General features: G+C 30.9%; 1 protein-coding gene across 3 annotated transcripts in view; it reads right to left on the reverse strand.

The window, feature by feature from the left end:
- The window catches only part of NOVA1 (NOVA alternative splicing regulator 1), a 139,495-nt gene that overhangs the window by 111,774 nt on the left and 1,956 nt on the right, over positions 1–25,765 (reverse strand). For 2 of the 3 annotated variants that reach the window (XM_057544200.1, XM_057544199.1), the window contains exon 2: positions 25,011–25,154. In XM_057544200.1, the coding sequence (XP_057400183.1) occupies positions 25,011–25,154 (144 nt within the window). Of the gene's footprint in view, positions 1–25,010; positions 25,155–25,765 lie in introns of those variants that run through there. The other variant, XM_007180668.2, reaches the window with a different exon arrangement.

Consider the following 25,765-nt stretch of genomic DNA (forward strand, 5'->3'; position numbering starts at 1 on the left):
AGAACCTGGGGATATATCTTCAACATCACTCAGAAGGACCTCTCACATAGGATGAGCTCAATAAATATCCGGCAAATGAAAAAAAAAAAAATCCATTTCATTACCTATAAAAACACTTGCTTTCAATTCAACTCATTTTTCCCAGTGAACTTCACAAAATTATGCCAAGTTACAATCCCCAAACCAATACATTATGGTCTATATACTTTTGGTCTAAATTTTTAAATATTATTTAGACATAAAACACAGTATAACCAATTTTAGAAGTAATTTATGAAGAATGCTTTCAGAAAAATTTATTTATAGTTTCCCTTATTTGCCCTATCCTATGACATTTACATGTCTTGCTTGATTTACATAGTTTGGTAGTGGTTACAGGAACCCAATCTGGAGAACTGTTAATAAGATCACTTCTGTTTTGTTTGGCTATTCTACACCTGTTTCATTTCCACTCTTCTGCTTCATTAACTTTTCATTTTCTCAAATCTATTAAATCTGAAGTAGTTATCTCAAAAGGCAAAACATCTCATAACATTTTGAGGGATTTTTTTTTCTTGCTCAAGATGAACTAGTTATGTTTTTAAAAAATTTATTTAATAGTTTTCCATTTGGTAATCAATAACGCTCTCTCTACTACTGTATCATTATGGAGAAAAGCCTAACAAATATGTTTATTTCTGCCTGTATTTGAAACACCTGAAGAGTTTCTTAACATTTACTATGTAATACATCTCAACTCAACAAAAATACTGATAAGAGTGCTAAAGGAAAAAGTCAAGGAAAAAGTGCAGTAAGGAAGGAACTGCTGGGATCTTAAAAACAATAGGGAGATAATATCAAGATAACAGGAGAGATTTAGGGAAAATAGAAATGGTACATGTTTTTTTTAGGGAATCCCAGGGCACTTACTACCTGTTTTTGACACTTATTGCTAATTAGTACTTCCAATGTAGTAACTGTTATTATATCTTCTTTCTCAAAACTCCTTGCAGGCAATAATTCAGGATTCCATTTCCTTATATCTACCACCCTCAATCAACAAAATAAATGCTATCTGAAACAAGTATTTGTAGGTGAAGAATCTAAACCCACATGGAGGTGGTGCTGTACAATGTAGAGTATGGACTCTGGAGTGGAGATCAATCTTCTTCACTTACTAGCTGCATGATTTTGGTCAGGTTACCTCACTTCTGAAATGGCTATCCCTCCCCAAAACATAAACACTCTGATTAAATGGGGAGCAGTAAATCTGACTTATTTAAAAGCCTAATTATATTATGTATTTATGTGCAAGTTATTAAATCATTATTTCTTGACAACAAACCAGACAACGAAAGTGGTTTGAGAAGACAGAGAAGTGGATAAGAATGATGTATTTGAATGATAAAGAATGTTTCCAATGTAATTTTTTAAAATAACGTATTCCTTGCAGTCTTATTTGCCTTCTTTATCTAGAAAGTTCTGTTTATCATGGAAAGTAAATGGATAAGCCTCAGATCTAGACATACAAATTATCAAAAACTTCAAAGTAGCAAAATTGAAGATGTGAAACTTGAAACTTCCCCATTATTGACAAATAATTATCACACCTAATTTCAACTGAAGTATACTTGAGAGCATAGCCTAAAGCAATTCTCTAATTGAAAAGAATTAGTCTCAGATTGTTCAAATCTTTACTTCCTCCCCAGTATACTATTTCTTCCTGTTGATCCTTCCTTTCAGTATCGTAAATGAAACAAGCCTAAATAATTTTGAGGATCTGACTTAATACATACTTAAACAAGAATCCAATGTTTTTGCTACTTAATGATGACTCCATACCTTCCATTCCTGGTTCTTAAAGAATCTACAGAAGTAAATGTCAGAAAGAATAACAGGAGGAAACCATTTTCTCCCTCATTCAAATAAAGATACAAATTATTAAATCATTTTTTTAAACTGAATTAACTAAAGTAGTCCATCCTCAATCCCTGTAGCTAGAGCACTGAAATCTTGTCACTGGCAAAATTGCAGTTGTCAAGATGAACTTCTCATCAAAACAGATTAAAAAACAAAAAGGGCTATCAATTATCTATCTAATAAATTTGTGTTATACATAGTACATATACAACACATATGTGCATTTATTTAAAACCAATAGACAAAAGTTCCAGAGGCATTTTGTTCCTAAAACAACGCATAAACTACTCCAGTATGTCTACCATCTCCTGAATCACCTCTTTCAATTGTTCAGGAAGCATTGTTATTATACAGTAATGTGCTAAAACAGAATCTTCCATAAGTTTTATATTATGCAGATATTTCACCTTTTTAAAGTATTCTAAACCAGCCTTTATTCTATTAAGTTCAATGTATTATCATTTATATTCTCCCTTGTTTAATCTTCCCAAATTCTGTGAAATGTTTCTTTTCAAAGATTATAAATATGTCTACAAAAGTATTTTTCCTGGCTTAATCTACTGTATACATATATGCAGAACTGGATGCGTTACAAAGTTTCTCTCTCTTCCTCTCTACCAACCTATAGACTCAACTTAGAGACTGTCTTTTGGGAGTACGCCTCCCCTGTGGTACTGCAATAAAAGAAAATGTTCTCTATACACTGAGGGTGCTGGACAAGAGGAGAATGCCTTTTCACTCCTGGCTTAGATGAATTATTAGATATCATACTATGCCCAAGTAGCCGGAACATAGAGGACCTGGAAGAGAGTTCTCTAAGGATATCTCATCATAGCAGGTTAACTGTGCAATAGGAGACCCCAATAGAGCCCTTCACAGATTCAAAACATGCACCCCATGAGAAAGCCACCATTTGAACACCTGCCACATAGAAGAAGGCACTAATGGCCAGTCAGTATAACCACAGAGGGAGCAAAACTCAAAAGAATATTACAATCATAAACCTAGTTAAGTCAAAGTTTTGCCCATGTCTTTCCAACTAAACCCTAACCTAAAGGAGCCAGAATCAGCAATGGGGGTGGGGAGTGGTATGTCAGAATCAACCTATGCCTCTACTGAAATTTAGAGAGAATGAGAAAGAACAGACCCTATGAACTTCAAGTTCCTAGGGCCCAAACCCTGACTAGTGCTAGGGCAGAGGAAGAACTTTAAATCAGATATGAGATTCAAATTTCATATTACACTAGCCTAGAGGGTTTTTTTTTAATGACCAAAGAAGAATGGGATGTTATAAAATACGCCAAGATAAGGTCCTCTACAACCCCAGTAGAATCTCTACACAGCACAGTTGTAGGTTAAACAGCCTACCATAGAGAAAAACAGCAAGAACATAAAGAGGGAGACTAATTCAAGATACAATTCACAGGTAAAACAGACCAAGAACTGGCAACAACTAGAGAGAGAAGAAAAGGAAAATAAAGAAGAGAACAAGATCAATGATAACTAATTTTTTTAGTTTAGGTAACTTGAAAGTCACTGGTACCAGTAACTGAAACAGAAAACAAGAAGAAAGGTAGATTTATAAATTATGAAAATAAATAGTTTTTGATATTCTGAGTTCTTCTTCCACTCATTCATTCATAAATGAACCAATATATGCATATTGTGAACCTACTATGTAAAAGACCCTATTAGGGATACATTGTAAATAAGGGTGAAATGGTCTTTATTGTCATAGAGCTAGCAGCCTACAATGCTAGACAAAATTTGCAATTGGAATAAGCATGAGAAGTACAGAATGCTTCCAGAGCACAAAAAAGAGGGTACCTTAACTAGATTTAGACAGTCAGGAAAGACTTCCTAAATGATGACATACATAAGTTGAAACCTTAATGATATATAGGAATAGTGAGTGGATGTGTGTGTGTATATTCAAGAAGGGTTAGTATAGAAAGACAACCAAATATCTCTGGAAAGAGGAGTAGCAGGCCAAATTATGTGAATCACATAAAGGAACTTGTACTTTTAAGGCAAGGTAACTTATAGGAAGATTTTAAAATAAGGTTTAAATAATCAGATTTGTTTTGAAATACATGAAATATATCTATGACGAGATGTACACAAATAAAAGTTCAAAACAGTTTTGAGCTGAACATATGGACTTAGGAATGATCTAAATAAAGGTAATAATTCAGAGGAATCTATAGGGGCAAGAACAGAATTATTCCTACATTTATGGAATGATTAAAAAAAAGAAAAACCCAACAAAATGCTTGAGAAGCTACAGTGAGACAGACAATAAAAGACAGAGAATCTTACAGTGTCAAGAAAGTCAAAGGAAGAAAAGTGTCAAAAGAAGAGAGTGGTTATCAACATGGAATGCTCCAGAAAAGTAAAAGGGGGTGATGACTAGATGACTGAAAAGTTAGTTCAGTGAGTTAAGGAACTAAGAGGATAACAACGAATTTTAAGGGAATTGGGTAACTTCAAGAGCAGCAGAATGCTGAAAAAATAGGAACTCAAGTGTACAGATTACCCGTTCAAGAAACTTGATGGCTATGGAAAGGGGAGAGAGGCAGAAACCACAAGGTTATTATCAAAATCAAAGAAAGGATTTAGTCTTTTGTAATTTAAGATAAATAAGAACTGTATATATTTCTAAGCCAAAGAGAAAGATCTACTGAAAAACTTAAAAGATAGAAAAAAAAAGAGATAATAAAACAAGAGTCTGAAAAAGGTAAAAAGAAACAAGATAAATGATAGCCTCAAAAGAGGAAGAGAAAATTCTCTCTCTAGAAATGTAGGCAAGGATTAAAGTTGAAATGACAGAGTAATCTGAAGTATAAAAGAAGTTGATGGAGGTCTTTGAAGAGAATCTAAGTAAACTGTAAAGCACATTCATTTACAGAGTATGAAGGTATTGGGGTGAATTTCTAGGCTGACAGAGACAAAAAAAGTTCGAAAAGTAGGCACAGGACAGAAAGCTAAATAGAGATAAACAAAAGGATAACAACAACAAGAGCTGGTTCAGTCAGAAATATATGTTAGACTGAGAAATAGAATCAATTGGCCCAATTTTAGTCTTTTATCTAGGGATGCTCAGCAACCCCAGAGCAAAAGTACATAAAGTGGATGATAATAAAAGCATGAGGCTGAGCTATATAAGATCTTACATTTATACTGTAAATACTGACAGTTCAAGAAAAACAAAGATAACACATTTTTAAAGATTTTCAAGAACAGAAATGGATATCATAAAATTGAAAAAAGTAAAACACTAACGATATGATTAGTGTACAGTGTAGCACATTCATTGCTACCTTGGAAATGTCATCCATTCTTAATTTAAAATCATTTAATTCTATTTTAATTCCGCATGTATCCTTCTCTTTAACAGCGTCTTAATGTAAAACATCTTACAGCAAACAGCTTTGGGTTCCAGCTTTAAACAGAGCCACATAAATTAGTAGTCATTTAAATTAAAGCTGAAAAATATTATGAGAAAATAGTTACTTTAATAACTTCAAAATTTAAAACTACTCCAAACATAACAGCTTTTTATATTAAAAAATCTTAACTATATTGTCAAGTATCTTGTAGGTAAAATAATTCTCTAAAAACTGTATACATCCACTACCATTTAGGAGTTTTGGTCATTGATGTAGGTTTGAATATGTAGTAACTGGAGATTTAGAAACTCCTTTTAATGATGGGTGTCATCCATCTTAAGATAAATAAAAATAAATAAAAATCCAAATGACTTGACAGACTAAATGGGCCTCCATAATCTAGCTCTTGCCTAACTCTCCAGCTTTATCCCTTATCATTAAGAAGAGATTTGACTTTAAATATCTTTGTATCTTCTGTACATAGTAAAATGCCCAGTATATAATCCATACTTAATAAGTACTTGCTAGCTACATACATGGATAAATAAATGTTGGAAAAACTGGAAATCTTTACCTTGGTTAACACTAAATTTAAAGAAAAACGTGAAAAATTACTCATCAGGATACATTAAAATTCCAATTTGTATTTCTTACTTATATATAACTTTTATTAAATATGACCATAGTCTAAATATGTTTTAATTGCTTATATAGACAAATCTTAAAGCTATTTTATAAGCATAAAAATTAAAAGCACGATTTGAGCACACTGAAGTCAAGCACATAATAACACTTTCAAAATAAAACTTCAATACAAGAAACTTTAAAAACAAGTCAAATATGGGAAAATTACCTTCATTCAAAGGAATTTTTTTGTTATAATAGGATATGGTAAAAAGACCATGCATGGGCTTTGGAGTCAGATAAACCTGTATCAAACCTGTCTCTATCAGCTGTGTGAAAATATTATAATATAGATTTTTCTAAAATAATAATGTAAGAATGATATGCAAACCCAAATCTCACATAAATGAGCACTAAAACTAAGGGATGATTTAAGAAACATGTAAATCATAAGCATACCAAAATAAAATGTTTTAAGTCACAAATTTTAAGCCATAATTTTGAGCCAGAAAATTAAATTTAAATGTTAAACTTTAAAATGAAACCAAATACAAACCCACATACTCTTATCCCTGTAATCCAGGAAGCCACAACTACCACAGTTTTCCTTTTTACACAGCAGTGACTAAACAAACTTCCTCTACTGTATCATTTACATATTGAGAAATGTACAGATGTATTTTGTCTTATTCTACCAGATTATTTCCAGAGATCTTTTGCCAGTAAAACATACTAATAAAATGTATGATTAGAAAAGAAGTCAAAATTGTTATTACGTAATTTATTAAAAACATATTGGCTCCATAAAAAGTCAATTATATTTCTTCCTGTATGTGAAATAATATAATTTCCATTAATAACTGAGTACAGAATAAAAAAACATAAAATAGTAAAGTAAAAACTAATTAATTTAAAGAGAGAAATGAAGTTCATTAACTAGAATAATTTTTCATGGACCATAAAATGAGAAGATTCATAGTTGATAAGCATAAAATTATCTCAAAATATTTTATAGGAAAATATCTACCACTTGGATAATTTTGTTCTAGGTATGTAATTTCTTTAATGTGTAATCCTCAAAAAGATGAAGTTTTGATTTAGCAAAATTTTCCAAATTGTTCAGTATATTGTCATTCACATGTACATACCACCTAACATAGTTTACATTTTAAGCTAATTGTGTCCTCCAGGATCAATGGACTTCATTTTGATATAATCCAATGAACTGGTATTACTTAGAATTTTATTAAACCTACTGCTTCATATTTATTCCTTAAAAATCAATTCTTGCAGGTACGAAAATATTTATCTTACTATAATGAATATACTGATGCTGATATTCCTTAGGGTACAGACTGCTTCCTACAGACTTCCCTAGAACATAAAATTAAACATGAATCTAGTTTTCCTGGTGGTTTATCTTTTGAAATTATAATTTGGGAGCTCAGTCCGGTCAACGCAATAACTAGGACGGACTACTTTCTGCCACTTTGCAGAAAAAGTTTTAACACACTGAATTCACAGCCAACCACATGTTTAGTTAATTCTTTGACTAAGCAGAGCAAAATGCATTTTTGCAACATTTACTTTTGTTTTTAATATTTGCTTTCAGCTTTCATTTAAGACACATATCTTAAACATAATCAGAATCATGACAGATTAGATGTAAAATCTGACTGAATGAGAGAAGGTAAGGATGTCTCCAAGATTTCTGGCCTTAGAAAACCGGAAGGATGAAGCTGCAATAAGATGGAGAAGATTGTGGGAGAAGTAGATTTTGAGATTTGAGAGAAAAATCAGAATATTTAAAATCATATCTAATTCAAACATACTTATTAGACATACAAGTGATATCAAGTGGGCAGTCGCATCATTAGTCTAGAGTCCAGGTGAAAAAGTCCATAATGGATATAAACATTTGGTAGTCATCAAAGAACAGATGGTTATTTGAAGCCATGACACTGGATAAGATCACCAAGGGAGTAAACATGTATAGAAAAAAGGAGAGAGTGGTCCAAGACTGAGCTCAGAGAAATGAGAACAAACCAACAAAGGAAACTTGAGGCTGCAATTAGTTAGGTAGAGGTATGCTGGATGCAGAAAGAAATGTTTCAAAGAAGAGGCAGTGATCACTATGTCAAATACTGCTGATTGTATATAGAGATAAGAACTGAGAATCCACCTCTGAATTATCCTCATTAAAGTCACCAATGACCCTGACAAGGACAGTTTCACTGGAAGGATGGGGTCAAAATTCTAATTGGAATAGCTTTTAAAGAAAAATGGGAGAGGAACTGGAGACAGCACAAGTATGGACAGATAGTTTGAAGCATTTTACTGTTAACGGCCTGGTAATTGGAACAGGCAGTGGGATAAAGAGAATATGCTTTTTCTCTTTTTTAACACTGGAGAAATACAGTATGTTTGCAGGTTGAAAAAAAATAGAATGGGGGGGAATTGGTAACACAAGAAAGAGAAGAAAGAATTTCTAAACGGTATCTGAGTACCTAAGAGGGAATGGAATCTAGAATAAAAGTAAAGGATTGGCCTTTCCTGGGGCAGGGACAGTTTCTCAGAATAATAAGAGAAAATATAGACCATATAGGTACTGATACAGTTAGGTTGCTAGATCTACTGGTGGAAGCTTGTGAAATTTCTTTTAATTACTTTTTTTCTCGGTGAAATAGGACATAAGATTGTCAATTAGGATGACAGAGGATGTTTTACAATTGATACTTAAATTCATCATATACTGTGTGGCCTGCTGTCTTAGTTCCAAAGAAAAGTGAAAATGTTACACATGAGAAGGAAGTTAGGGTTATTTTCAGCATTCACAGCCTATCTCAAGTTGTTCCATTTCCCAAAACCATATCCTAATATAAACAGAGATAACCCTTAGTCATCTGTATCCTAGACAAATACACATTCCTCTTTTATAAACTGCCAACTTTCAATATTACTCTCATTCCAACTAGACTTCATCATCTCTACAGGTTCTAAGTATCTAAAATAAGTCCATTGCTCTAAAGATTAGGCCCATAGTATTTAATCATTCTAGAATTAAATTACCTTTTGCAAAGTTGCTCATTTTATTTTTTCCTACAGCATCTAGTATTTTTATATATTCAAAGGTATAACATTCTAAATACAAAATTGAATTTACTCAATACTATAACAGATATTCACTAATATTTTATATTTTCAACAAAGCAACCCCCAAATCAATATGATCTTAATTACATTTATTGTCCTCAAGGGCACATTCACACAAAACAAAATCACATGTACTGTTGTTCTTCCTATTATAGTATTAGATGAATCTTAAATATTTAATATGTAATATTTAATAGATAAGGAATTTGAATACAGCATTAAGTTTATACACTGATTATAACAAAATATAGACATACCATAAAAAAGAATTTTACTATAATGGCAATCAAGAATTTTTGTGATGACTCACGGAAAATATGAATATTTGTTAAGGAATATAAAGCAATAAATCAGACCCCTGAAAGACACTCTTAGTAAAACTATAACATTAAATTCTCTTAGATCTTTCATGGAAGCTGCATGAATTAAAGTGTTTAAGGCCTTCACAGAAGTAATCAAAAATTTTAACTTAAAAAACAAGCCTTATGAATCATCATCTATATTACTAAATATCTAGCTTTATCATTCAGTACACTATGACTCTTTTTGACTAACAGAAAAAGAATTTTCAGAAGTCTTAGTATCTTGAAAAATATCATGAAAGCGAGTATTAAATATTCTGTATGCCACCTGCTTTATTCCTACTGAAGCCCTGATCAATATTTTTAATGTACAAGAATGAAGGAGAGACTAATGAATTATGTTAATTTTTAAGTCTTAATACAAAGAAGCCCATATGCTTCATATGCAATTTAATCTGCTTAAATATTATAAAATCATGTCCCTAGTTTTTATCTCAACCATATGGGTGAAAAACAAACAAACAAAGCTCTGCATACATTCAGGGGTATCACAGAGCATATTTTTTGGCTACGTAAGTAAAAATATCCACATAGCTGAGATAGGAAGGACACCTTAGAACCTCCATAAGTCCATTAACCAAAAGAGGTGATTGGCTGAAAACTCATTCCTATATATAATAACAAGTATCGTTTATAATTATCTACTAAAAATATGAACCTATATAAAAAGGCATTTATAAAGTATGAAAGAATATATATGAAATTATTTATATTAATTATCCTAAAGGATGAGGAGAGGTTAACTAACTTTCTCTGTATTGCCTACATTTTATAATAATCAGTTATTATGAGAAAAAAATCCTTATAGCAATGTTTCCTTTTTGCCACCCCATTAATGTAATTTATTTTACATTAAAATCTTTGCTGTAAACTTAGTATTATTAAATGTAACAAACACGGGAAGAAGAAGGAGATGAAAAAAGATAAGAGTCATAAAATGCTTACTATATGTCAGGTATTATGTGACATGCTTTTACATTTTTTCCTTTTGTGATACCTAGACCAACATTTTATAACTATGCAAGAAGTACTAATCACACACAGATGAGAAAATTAGAGGTCCAAGAAGATTAAATGATTTGACCAAAATCACACAACTAGTTAAGTGGCAGAGCTCGGATTCAAACTCTGCTCTGTCTGACACCACATGTTCTCTAGGAGTCTTATATTCCATCTCACATCCCCATAAAGCATTAAAAAGTACTGAATTGATTTGATATTTTCTTAATAAACTCCACTGTGTAATATCCAAAGCATATTATCTTCATAAAAACTTTGATTATAGTAAGTACTATCACAGTGATTTGACTAGATCTTACTAACCTTAAGTCTACAGTTTAACAAATCTCTAGAGCAGTGGTTATATATGATTTAAAATGTGAAAGACAAATCTTACAATGCTAAATGAAGAATAATCAAATGATTTCATGTAAAAAACTTCGTAGACAAGGCAAAATTTCAAACTCTCCTAATGTCTAATAGCAATATGAAGACAGGAAATACATAGACGATATCAAGGTTCTATGTTTACAGAGGTCTGGTCAGAACAGAAAACTTGTTTTTAGTCTCTATTTTGCTTAATTATTACAGTTTCACTTTCAATGGCAAAACTGAAATTTGAAGCATTTCCAGAAGAACAGGGAAAATTATCAATCCATAAAAAATATCTAATTATTTCTCAGTGATGGGTCAAATGTGACAGTTTGGTGAATCTTACCTAAATTTTGAATACTGTATTTTTTAACTCAAATTTATAAGCAGTCTGATGCAAAGAGTTATAGAATAACAGTAAACAAACAGGTTCATCATTAACTTTCTATATCACAAATCATTTTAACTTTCACTATCTTATTTTCCTCAAATGTAAAACAGATATAAGAATTCCTGCCTATACCGACATTTTAAGCATAGAGATGTAAGATCTAATTAAGGCATGATTAGCAAACTACTTTTATGTACTGCTTACTTACTTTTATTAAGTTTTAGTTATACAGTTCTAGACTTTTAAAAACAAGACTATCATTTTTCCCATTAATGGTCAAGAGATAGTTTAAATATACACATAAAGAAAATCAGAGCCTGGCTCTTTAAAAGAAACTTAATTAAGCTGTTACTTGAAATGTTTCCTAAACCCAAAATTTCTTCAAAATTTTCCTCAAACAGAATTGTATTTGTTCTGCATATTTTAAGTAGTCAAAAAATGTACATAGTCCTTACCTATATTATTTATCCCTTTCATTTAGGGAAATTATCCTGCTCACAATGCAGTTTCTACTTATTTTTAACGCAATCTGCTGAAGTATTTGAAGGGTTTTCAGAAAAATTTTTAATAAAAGCAATATTTTAAAAAATCAAAGAAAAAAAATTGTTCAAGAAACCTGGAATATGATTTCAGAGTGCAGTCATACTGTCATAAAGGGGCAATATTTATTGCAGTTTGCTTTAAATGGTTTTATAAATGGTATATAGACATAGAACCTCAAGGCTTTTCCTATTAATATATATACATTTTCTAAAAATAAAAACACCATTTTCAATTCTTAATTATTTTACTAAACCATTTTGGTTATACCAAATATATTAGCATTATTATTCCTTAACAAAAATACATGATTACATTTCACATTCATAATCATCTGTCAAACTATATACTGCTTACTTGTAATTCTCATTAATTTTCACAAACTTTAGAGAATAAGTTAGTTACTAAGAGGGACCCCATGTAGATAATTTCAATGGCAAAAAAATTTGCCATTGGGCTGAAAACAAGGATTTACAAAGTAAAGGGTCTGTCAGCATTCTAAGCCCACCAGCAAAAGATTATAAAATAAAAGTAGCAGCCTTCCACCGTAAAATTACTAATCTTACTAATACAGTACATTAAACATGCCATTTGAGATATATGCCAACCTAAACTGCCACATATGGCATATTTAGCTTATTATCACAGTTTGTGTTTTCACATCTAGAGTCATTCTAGTTTTTAAATAAGATGTCAAATATACCAGTGTAGCTAAAAATGTGATAAAGCTTTCAAAAGAACATACCGTTCCTTAAACAGAATAGGTACATACTTCAGAAGAAACAATGTCAAACATTACTGTAAAGAAAACATGGCTAGAAATTTTCAGTTGAGAATATATGTGTAAATGTAAAATAGAATATCATCTTAAAGGCAGAATTCGTAAAAGACGTTCAATTTAAATAAATGTCACTTTGAAACAATTCACAAACCCAAAGTTTCTTCAAAGACTTTCTCAGAAGGAATTGTATTGGTTCTGCAATGTATGCAGTCACCTTACCTATATTATTTATCCCTTAAAGAACAAGTTATTTTACCATGCCATGATATGCACATCAATTTGAAGGCAATGAGACTCTGCTTATGCTTCCTTTTCATATTGAAGTCAACCTTGAGTTATACAACTGGTATTATTGAATTATAAATAGCATTTAAATAAAGATTACACAATGAATATTTTTATTTCAAATTCCCATCTGGTGCTTAATGTCACTTCAGCTGTTCAATTTTTTAATGTTTCTCTACACAACTAGCCAATAATTTCACAAATAAATATAAATGCTAGATAGATTTCTAATCTCATTTTCTAAATGTAAAACAGTGCCATATTTTTCACAGTCACTTTTTAAACTCATCTGGATTTGACAGATTATCAATTAAGACTAATTTTTATATGAAATAAATATTTATCAATGATGGAGAATCCTGCTGAATCTCAATAATCAATTGAAATGCCAAACAAAATAATTATATGACAGAGAATCCACTAACAATGAATAATGAAAGTTTCAACTTTCATTTTCATTGACATAACACACACCAATGTCTCTATCACATACCAAAACTTTAGTGTTTGAACACTGCCAAAAAATTAAAATTCACACATTAAAATTGCATACGTTGTACAAATCACTAATTTTCATCAAATTAAAAATAAATGTTCATATACCAAGAGAGCTAGAAACTAGGCCTACATATTCATAATTTAAGGAATGAGAAAATTTTTATCAGATCTATGATTCTAAACAGCTATTAATCAAAGGCAAACTAGTAAAAGAAACCACTTGAGTCATTAACTTTAAATGCACCTGCATAGACAACAGGTTATATAAGAGTGAACAAATGTCAAAAACGGATTTCTATCTCCAGAGCTTTCCTGAATATGGGAAAACATTCCTCACTGACATTTTCATTCACTAAGTTCCACACTTTTTTTCTTCTACCCTCAGCACATAGTTGCTTAATAAAAATATAGCTTTCATATTTCTTAACATTTCTTTTACCTCTAGTAGTTTTTTCCTTTCTTTCTAAACAAATGAGTCTTCTCTTTAATTCTACTTATATAACCGAGGCAGAAAGCCAGACTCCCCAATCTACTATTTAACTCTGCTTCTATATAACTAGGGTAATCCTTCCTCCAAAGTACAAGTATCACTATTTATATTTATACAAATACATATATTTTAATTACAGTACCACTGTCATTCATCCTATAGACATAACAAATGTACTTTTTCTTTAAAATATTTCTTCCTATTGAATGTCTCCAAATTAAATATTTTTCCATAAAACTCTTTTCTTTTACATTTTTAATACATTTTCTCTTATCTGTACAAATATCGATAGTATCTCCCTACTCCCACTCTCTCCCCACCGCAATATCTACTTTGTATCCCAGTAATACCAAACTACTTTTGGACCCCTGAATATACCAGGAATTTTTCATAACTCCATGGATACATATATTGTCTCTGCTTCAAATGACCTTCCACTCTTGTCCACCAAGCAAATTAAAATTCAACCCTCAAAACTCTGTCAGCTCCTCCTTGAAGTCCTTTTTGAAGTATACCCTCTTCTCTCAAGATCTTGCCACTGACAGAGGCAGTTTCAACTTCAAGACATAATTCTATCATTATACAATTATCAAATTTCATTATAACCAGGTATTTGTCTTTATTGTTTCTTATTGCTCCCTTGCTTGAGAGTAAGATCTTCAGAAAACTGTATATCTCGTTCTAACCCCAAAGGAAACGCATAAACGTCCATCAGAATGTTAAAATCTGGCCATGGTGGCAGAGAAGGGCAGGGGAAGCAGCCAAGTAAACATTTAGAGTTATTTTAACCCATCGTTATTCTCCATCAGCTTTTTTTTTCTCCATCAGCTTTTTAAAAAATAAATCAAATTTATAAAAATGTAAGGGACTAAGCCTGAAACTAAATATATTTATTAAATCTTAGAAGTTTCATTGGTTTATTGCAGCAAAAATCAAACAATGTGTTAATATAAGATAAACACTAATATTTCATACATTTCTCTAAATTCTGTTTAAAAAGTATTTAAAAGACTTTGAAGAAAACCAAATTCAATAACTTTCCTATTAATTTCAAATAAAGTGTTCAAGTTAGTCAAACTCAAAGCATATAAATTCCAATCTACTACATAGTTGGTATACTCTTCTCCTGAGTAAATAAGAAAAATTAATAGTCCAGCTTCTAAAAGTCCTAATGTATTTATACATGTTTACTTCCCCACTATAGGTGGGGAAGGAGATATTAAAATATATTAAAAACAAAACATTTACTAATCATATTTTTAATAAAGTAACCTCAATTTAGTGGTTAGTAATCTTTGATTTTCAAGGTATCTCAAGAAAAGTCATCAGTAGATTGTTCCTTACTGCACAGGTAGCCATGTGGCAATAAGTAAACTATAATGTGATATAACTATCAAATCTTGTAATATAGGTACTTTTTATTACTTTATTAATGAATAAATATTAGTTAATCTCATGTTTCTTAAGACAGAGTATTTTTAAATTGATCTTCATCTGGGAGACGGCTTTGAAGTACTCTCCGTAATACTAGCTTTCAGTTTTCTGAAAGTTTCCGGACAACATGCTAAATAGAAAACAAAATTCTACTCTTCTTTCATAAGACCTGGCCCATATTTGTCTTAATACTTCTATGGTCTTTCCTTGTTTGTTTGAATTTTGAACTCATTAGTTTACTTATCCGAAATACAGATGTTTTGCACACACATATACCCCCCCCACACACACCCCTAAGTAAACTAGAAATATAATACAAAATTAAAGATGAATTGCCTTCTACATTCATTGTATTGATACTACTCCACTATAGTAAACTAGAAATATAATGAAAAACTGAAGATTGCCTTCTATATCCATCACATTCACAAATGAAGCCTCAGATTGGTCATTCATTCAATCACACATTCATTCACTTATATTTCAAATGCCACAGATGTTTAAAGCACTGGGCTATATGCTGAACATACAGCAGGCATGAAGGATGACGTAAATTCCTTCATATCAATGAAGCTTAATTCTACTATTCAACTGTAGTAAGACTATGACAAAATTTTTTGTTTTAACTTAAATCCGTGAAGGAAAAATATCTTCAAAATCACGTTAAGTGACTTTTATAATTATGTTAGAAAGTAGCCCTTAAGCCTATAATGCAATGCAAAGAGCATCAGAATTCTAATTAACCGAGAAGTGGACCAATTTGATGAAATGGATAGACAAAAAAGAGAAAATAATTATGTTTTTAAATTAATAATTATGTTCTTAAATTAATAATTATTATATATCTTCATTTGTACTTAGATTGCCTTACAATTACACTCATGCTTATTTGTTAATCATAATACTCTGTCCTTTTAAAACCAACTGTTATGAATACCTAGACAAATATGCAATACTTAAGGAAATTTTATAAGTCATAAAAATATGGAAAATACATATATCCCCCAAAACAGAATTTGACTTAGAAAGTCTACATAATTTTTTTTAGCAATGTCAATACTCTGTTTAACCAAAAATGAAGAAATTAAAAAGTTGAGCTAAGGAACAAAGGAAGGAAGAAAAAAAGAAGAAACTTTGAAAGACGTTTGAAAGAAACAAAAAAAATAACTTTGCAAATGAAGTAACAAAGCTGTAAAAATCAAATAACCCTGAATACTGCCATTTTCAAACAGTACAATTATGAAAATACAGAAATGACCAGGTTATATTCCGGGCAATATAATCTACCATATCTTTGTTTTTTAACATGTGGTACTGATAAAGAGTACCTGTCTTTGGCCTTTCAGTGTAGCAAATCAACAACAACAAAAATTATTGTAAAATAACTACTGTGCTTTCAACTTAGTTTAAAAAAGCGGGGGCGGGGGGAGGAGTATTTATTTTAAAACTAGGAGAGAGAAGAAGTGAAGACTTATTTCCTCAGAGAGGCATATTCAAAAAGAAGAGGGAAAAAAAAAAGAGTAAAGCAAAACAAAAAAGAGAATGAAGTATCTACTATAATTGTACCACAAATTCAGAAAACATATTTAAAAGTTGCAGGACAATTATTTGCCTATATCACTCTTGGTATCTTGGTTTTCTCAACTATTAAATGAAGATTCTGGAAGAGATCGCACCTAAGCGCCATTTCTTTCACCTAGTTCCACAATTCCATTATTTTTCCAATCCCTTTAAACGAAAAAAAAAAAAAAAAGCCTCTTCGATATTCCTAAGTGTCCTCAGTAAGTCATTGACATATATCAGAGATGCAATATAAAAAATATTTTTAAACAAAACTTAAGGACACAATAACAATCAAGGCACAACATTTTAGGGTGAAGTAAAACATACCCATATTACTTTACAAAGAAAAGATGCTTCGTAATAATTCTAAGTCATAATGACCATAGGACACCTGGACTCATAGGAAGCAGCTGATAAATACTTATATTGACAAGAGAAAAACTTCCAGACAGATTTCAGAGTGAAGACTGAAACTAGATTTTTTTTTTTAAAGTACTTTTCCGACTTAAAAAAATTAGTCTTAGAAAATTAAAAACACAGGAGTTATACAAAGAATAATTAAAACTATGTATGTGAATGAAAGGTCTCCAAGTAGAAGCTCAACTGCTTCCAACAATAATTCCTTCAAAAACAAGTATTTCAAGAATGAATATAACCAAAATTGAAAAGCTGCAGTTATTCAAAAATATTTAGTAACATAAAACAAAAACACATACTGAATTCTCTACTATTGTGTTAATAAAATGCACTACCCCTTTCCTTCTTTTCTGTCCTTCCCTCTATCTAGTAAATCTTAAAATAAAGTCACCGCCCAATCTAAGTACTAGAGCAGCAAATTATTAACAATTTAAATGAAGACAACTTTCTTCAAGATAAGAATGATTTCTAAAAATTCAATCAAACTGAGAGTAGTATTTATTATATCTATCCTAGCGGAAATGCAGGATTTGAACTCTTATTTAATTAATAAGTTCATTGTGTGAAAATTTATCCTACAATCAAATTATGGGGCCTTCAACGTGTAACTGTTCTCAAAAATCTTTCAAAGAGAAAGAAAAGTTATTCTTCAAAGCTTCAAAAAGTATGCCAAGTTTCTCAAGGAAAGTAAGAAACACTACAGTCTAAAACTTAAAAATTACTGAGTTCAGAATAAAATTCATTGGATATGACAAATATACTGAACATCAGTAAGACATAAAACAGGTCTTAAAATAAGAAAAATATTAATTTTAAATATCAATTACTAAATGAGTATAAAAATGGTAAAAAATGTTTTATTTTCCACACCAAATAATCTTACCTGAATCATTTTGCTGTTAAAAAACTCAAGATACTGATTTCATTTTTCATCTGGTCCTGTCAACGATGCTATGACAGGCCCTGCAGGAAGCAGCAAAAGATCAATGATGGAGTGCAGATATTATGTGTTTTCATGATCAAGTTTGTCATGGAAAAGGATATCCATATAGTGGTTTGAAACTTAGCAAATGTTGAAAATATCTCAAAAAGTTTGTCAGTTACATAGTAATCTTTATTTTCTATTTTCTAGTCTTAAAATGTTTATTCTTATTCAATATCTTCTTTATCAAAACTTCTTAGATGTGAAATTTTAAAGAATATTTTTACATTGATGAGAATTAATAAGAAAACAACATTCCACAATGTCAAAAATGAAAAATCTTGATTGAAAAATGAAATATGTTTAAAAGTGGAGGAATGATTCTCTCCACTTCTAGAGATGATTATTTTAATCTTATTTTCCACAATTACTATAATTACCAATAAATTACCTATTATTCATAATCTAATTAAGATAAAATTTAGAAGCTTTTTCTTACAAACAGCAACTTCAGAATCAAATAGTTATTGGCCACTCTGGTAAAAATTCCTTCAATAAAAGTATACAGATTCCAAAAAATCGGCAAACTCTAAAACTTAATTACTCTTGGGTAATTGACAAGTTATAGTCAATGGATACCAAAAAAATTCAAGTCAGTAAAACTAATAAAAAAAGTCATAATAATAAAACTGCTTCACAAAGACTCTAAATGATATTTTAAAATTCTGAATTATTTTAAAATAGTATAGCACTTTGCCAGATTTAATTTAAAGACATTTTTTCCTTTCAAAGGCCACTTGATCAACAGGACTGTGATGAGACATCTACATTAATTGGGAATACTATTAGAACATACAAGAAACTTCTATATGTGTCATGGAAGCATACTGTCAGTATTTCAAATAGATCAAGAAATTTAAAACAAAAGAAATGAATGACTGACTTTTTTAGAGTTTTTATTTAATCAAATTTTAATTTACTTATAATAAATTGTGGTAAAGAACCACTTCAACAGCACTCCTATACTAAGCTGAAGCATCCTAAAAACATTTTTAACATACTATGCCTGTCTTGTTTATTGGAACACGTCAAAACACTCAGCAAAGTTTGCCTGTCAAAGTCCCTAACATGCTAAAAAGATACAACTTAATTTTACATAGTTTCTTTCTCTTATAAAAATAAATAAACGTTAATCTAAGATAATAAAAAAAAGAACTACAATGTACTTCCACTTATTTCCGCTCACTCATGATCTGAAAATATACTTGTGGAATAGCGAACTTTAAATACTTCCTACTTGAGGTTATTTTCTCTTTATTTCTATACCTAAAGCCCCTATCTCCTTTTCATGTAGATTCTATCAGATTCATGGAAATCATTTTAGTTTCAAATATTTCCATATAAAAAATGGAAAATGTGATGCCATATCCTTAAAGAACAGGATGAAGAAAACAGAAATTTTACCAACCCAAGCATCAGGAAGTACTGAAAAGCACTGCTTCATTTCTTGCATGTTACATTTTATACCGTGACACTTCAGTCTCTGAGGGTCAGGTTAATTAAGCTCCGTAGCAGCTGCAGTGCAATGTGAGACACATACTGCTACGGTTCCCACCAGTCCAGTCCAATTACCTGTAGTATTCCAGCACTGGACAAGTGACAACCAACCTCTTCTCTCTAGTCACTTGCTTCCACTGGTCTACCGATAAATGTTAGAACAAACTAACCTCTTTTTGGAAAAGACTGCAAAGCTGAATGCACCTGCTGCAGGCTGCAATGATGAGTCCCAGAGAGATGTTTGTCAGTCAGATCTCTGCAGATGTTGTTTAACTTTATGCTAGAGCTTCATCCAAAGATGGAAATGAGATGGCAATCAAGTACAAATCTCCCACCCTCATCCCCCCAGTTTTATTCAGAAAGCTGCACTTGCTCATAAAAGTTATCCTTTAAAACACAGCTCCACTGAACTGGAAACAACTGAGACTAAACTCTAAGTAAAAAAAAAAAAAAAAAAATTATTAGGTGCTGAATTTTAGTTAACAAGTGACATAACTGTGTTCAGCAAATGTTATTTGTAATATTTAAGAACAAAAATTAATTTTCTTAAGCCAGAGCAAAACAAAACAAAAGAACCAAACTATAAAAAGACATGTTTCTAACTGGTGGTTTCTTGCTCGGTTTTTAGTGATACCACATACTCCTTAGAGTTCCCAAGACACAGATCGTTTTTCCTCTTTGTGTATTATACGAAACACCTTCAATACATAAATATTGAACTATTTCACCAACTGTGCTCACTATTTTTAAACTATTCCTGAAATCCTTTGGGGGTGATATTTGCAAGACAATGTTGTTAGACGTACTATATTACCTTACAATGTCACAAATTTTAAATGAGCTATTTTTCCAAAATCTAGAAGGCTTCAAAGAGCAAATTTCAAAGTGACATTGTGCTATATAATTCATGAAAACACTGACACTGTAAAGCCATAACTTACTAAATCGATAATAGAAGATATAACATCCGGATGAAATTAAAAAAAGAATCAAATAAAATGAATAGCTAAGATTTTTAATGCTAATTCAATCTTTCTAAAAAATTTTATACCACAAAACATTTGCTTTCATGGGTTAAGTATAAAAATTATAACTTTCGGAAAGTACAATATAGATTGTGCTATGCCAGTAACATTCCTTCATGTGTTGAGATTTCCTATTGCTTAAAATGAGAAATAAAGTATTAAAAATGCAGCAAATTTTCAGACAGATATTAATGTGTAAGTGAAAGCTTATGGCTCCTCCCACAACTGAGGATAGAGACAGACAAAACATAAAATAACCCACAACCACAGGCAGCATGACAAACATAAATATTACAACTTTAAAGAAAAACACATTATGTGTCAGCAACTCTTTGACAATTCTAAAACCAAAGGTATAGCACAGTGTAATGACAGCTACCCTATTAAATTCAACAATATTGGAAATTATACTTTATTTTCTACCTGTTACAATTATATTTACCTGCTAATTTTGCCTTAAAATATATGCCAGTAAATTTCTAAGATGCAAAGCATCTTAGATCAAAGAAAAGACTATAGACTGCAACTTTCAGAAGCTATAACAAAAGTATTTACATTGTACTACCAATACAATAATACTCTTCCTTCAACAATGTAAACAAAAGTGATCTATTTCAAACTTCATAAACTCCTCTTATTTCCAAAAGAATAATCATTCTTATACAATCCCAACCCTAATGGTTAAATTGGCCACTGAATTTTCCCCATGTCAAAATTAAGGCAGTGTGGGGTATTTCCTTCACTAAAAGAAAATTTCACTTACATTCTGCTTTCTCATGATTTTTAAAGATTTCACATATAAATAGTTTGTGATTTTTTAAAAAAGCATCACCCAAGTTGGACAGTGATAAATTAAGATACAATAAATCTAGGAATAATGAGTTCAAATTTTAATTTAAGGACCAAAAAAGGAAATAATTTCTTTTAAATGTGATGCAGTTTTATAGCCACAAGTATGAAAACAGTTTAAAACACACACAAATATATGCTAAGATTATAGAGAATTCCTGTTTGATATAATGAATATCTCCAGTGTCATATAATGGAATAAAATAGGTACACTATGAAGTGTTCTAAAATCTAAGGCATACATGAAAATATTTATTTTATATATCCTTTACTATTCCCAATGAATAATGTATTCAATAAATTTTCCCAATTATCTACCTGAACCATTCATTAAATGATTTTAACAGATAAAATCAATCTATTTATCAACAAAACCAAACATCTTCAGATGCCAAATAAAGGAATAAAAGAATACTACCCTATTGCCATCCTGAAAATGCATACAGTAATGTATTTCCCAAAATGAGAAAGCTGTTTTTTAATTAAAAGGCATTAACTTTGGGTAACCTAATTATAAAAAGGATATATAAATAAATCAAATTAGGTGGCTTTAATCAAGTAAGAATAAAAGATATATTCATAAACCACAGGTAATAAGTTAGTATTTTGTAAGATTTAGATTTTTAGTAATAGATAAATGAATTACACAGTACAGCAAAAAAATGAATCTACTTATCGATCTTTTTCTTCCGATTACAGTAATTGATAAATGTACTTTACACTCATCATACAATTTCCCCAAATTATTTTATTTTATATGACATGCTAAAATACACAATGTAATATACAGTTCTATAAATTCTAAATTCATACCAATTAATGTGCAAAAAATGTTTTCTTCATCTCAACCATAAATATTAAAAATTACTCAGAAAAGCAAGGTTGCTTAAGAGATTACTTAAGCAATGTCTGTACTCTGTAATATATACACTGAAGAAAGTTTTTCTCAAATACACCAGTATTTTAAGTGAACCTTCTGAACACAATTGCATTGTTTTAAAACTTAGGTATTTGAGAAAATCCATTAAGTTATACAACTGAAGTGCACTTATCCCCAAATATTCTGTCTTACAAATAAGAAACAGAAAAACGCTTCATGAAATAAACATCGGGCATATTCATTGTAAAGGAATATGAGTCATAAGTACATATATGAAACACACAAAAAAGGGCTTTAATTACTGCATAATCCTACAAGAAAGTCCTTATAACTAGGCAGTATAAATCACAGCTTTATAATTTAGTTCATTTGAGATGAGCAAGGTAAGTATCCCTTAAATATATCTGAGTAAGAGAAGTTGAAAGTAGCTCAGAGGCTGCTATGTTTAAGAATACCAGGACCTCAGATAATTCCACAGGCTTATGGTCAAGTATGAACAGAAAGACTATTAAAGTCTGTCAGAAGAAGAGAGATGTATCTGTCTGAACAGGTAATAACCTAGTTAAAATCGTGTTTACATACAAAGTGTTCAGAATTATTAAAGCTTCTTATAAATTACAGGGCTTTATTTTATCCTTACAATTGATTCCATAGTTTGTGACTGGTTTCCACCTGTTACAGGCAGAGTATAAGCCTTCTTTTATCCAGACATTTCAACTCACATTTGATCAGGTTACGTCACTACACACACAAAATTTTATTCAACGCATTCCAGTTTTCCATTTTTTCCAACGGATATTCTTGCTCTATATGAATAACATGCCTCAGAACTATAAATAAAATAAGCAATTTCAATGTAATAAGAAAAAAATACACAACTGTGGACTAAAAACAAAAGATCTAATTCTAGTTGCACCCTTTCCAACCGACTGAAAATACACTATATTCAAATGAAAAGGCATTTAATTTACTATTTGGAATATCCTTGATAAACACCAATTTTCTGTAACATCCCTGCACATCTGATACCCTCATGTATAATGCAAAAAAAGCTATTTCATTTTCATCTATTGACAGTGAATTTAATTTACCATTGCAGCTCTTTTCCTAGAACTATAACATTATTAATTCTGCAATCAAGCTCTTTTGAATGCTTTTATTTGCACTAAGGATTTTCACAATTCCACATTGATTTTTTTCATCATAACATACCTTTTAAATATAAGAATGTGAATATGTCAGCAAACTTTCTTAATGCATAAGGAAAGTTTCAGAGACAAGGAAAGCCATCTACAAAACTACACTCACAGAAAACAAACTTTCGTAGGACATCATATCTAACAGATTACACCTTAGTTTAATAAATGTAATGTTTACCAAACATACTACATTTAATTTACATAACTAAATGATAGTTCCAACCATTCTAAAACCTTCTTATGCAGTACAGTGGTCCACTTTCTACCACCAAGCGATTGGCTATGAAAAAGAAATCCTCCAAATGTTTTGCTTACATTCATACCAGATGTCTTTGCTGTACTAAAGAACTCTTACTGAATTAGATCACTGAAAGCAAATCAGCTTTTCTTTCCTACCAAGAAAAAAAAATAAGCAGTGTCGGTCCCCTCAGCACTGAATAAATATTTTTTATGGCCATAAATATGAAATAACCAAAAAAAAATGGCAGAAGCTACATGTAGGTAAAAGCAAATCAATTAATGTTTTATCTAGCAGATACACTATTCAATTATGGAGATTTTCCAATGAAACTTAAAATCCATATATTAAGTAGCAAAATGATTTTAAAAAGATAAAGATAAATGTACGGAACTATAAACAGTTTAAATTTTTAAAACACACTGAAAAGTACAAAAAAAATAAATTATACCACCTAGGAAACTTGCCATATTCCACTGGGGTACAGTACCTATAGTACCACACAAACTGTTAACATATTTTGATCAAATACAGCTCTTGATACAGCTCTTAAGTAACACAAATTTTGAAGCATTATTTTACTTCTTACATAATAATATATTTCCTTGTCACAATTATATTAAAAACACAATATTTTAAAAATCTGAAGAGGCAGCACTTGTCCTCTTCACTCCAGGGCCAACAAACAAAGCAATGAAGCAGAAAGAGGTACATAATGGATTTAGAAAGTAAATGGTCCATTCTTTAAGAAGCCTGTCTACCCCCTCTTCTGAATTCACTCTAGACTAATTGTCATTACAATTATGTCTGAAAACTTCAGAAGAACCCTATTTCCTGATGCCAGCTGTCTAGGTTTCTATCTTTAAATTTTAGAGTTTTTTTCCCTAATTAGAAAGAAGTGTTTAGAAATACCCAGAAGATTCATCTCAAAATTGGGTCTACATCATAGACAGAATATCAATTATAGAAACAAAACATAACCAAGAGTGAAAATACTCTTAAAATTTTTCCACAAATACTCTAATACATCAAACAAATAAATAATCTACACTATTAAGAATTCTTTCAATACAGCACACAACACAGGTAGATCTTTTATTTCCTTGGGGATTTATCAAACAATCTCTTCACCATTGCACCTACCTGGGTAAAAATCTTTGGACTTAGACAGCTTGATGGTGGCTCCAGTTTCTTTTTGCAACTGAACAATTGTCTGTCCTCCCTTCCCAATTATAGATCCAGCAGCATAACTAGGTATGAGAACCTTTAGAAAATACTGGCCGTCTTCTGAAAAATGCAAGGAAATATACTTCGTTAACACAATAATTTTAAACTTTGTATCCTCCCTCCACCCTCAAGAGAGAAAAAGAGCGATTAAAACATTGGGCATATAGCTGCAGGAAATATGGGGTTAAATTTTTTTTTTTTAAAGAACGAAAACAAGCCAATTACACTGAAAAATAAATATGTACGAAATGTTTCCCATTCTGTAGAATTTATACTCTCAAACTTGGAATTAAAATCTAAATATGTTCTATTATTTTGCAGCACTGTAGAAACTGATGACTAAATTCCAGTTGTTATTCCAAACATGGAAGTCTTCCAATTCTATCTGTAGTTACTATGGTAAAACAAAATGAACTGACCCTTTAACAAAACTTCAGAGATTTATACCATGACAAACCTTAACTTAACATATTGCAAAATAATTAAATAAAAGGACAGTAAATAGTGATGAGCTATATTTGTCTAACATGAGCAAACACATAAGGACTACAATTAGCCATTGCCTATATCCTACCTAAAGTATGCAAAACAACCATTCTCCTACCAAATAATCCACCCAAACTGTAGGGTGTATTCCAAGCCTTCAATAACTGCCAGGAAATAACTCAAAG

The sequence above is a fragment of the Balaenoptera acutorostrata genome, chromosome 3, assembly GCF_949987535.1.
Source record: "Balaenoptera acutorostrata chromosome 3, mBalAcu1.1, whole genome shotgun sequence".
Lineage (NCBI taxonomy): Eukaryota > Metazoa > Chordata > Mammalia > Artiodactyla > Balaenopteridae > Balaenoptera > Balaenoptera acutorostrata.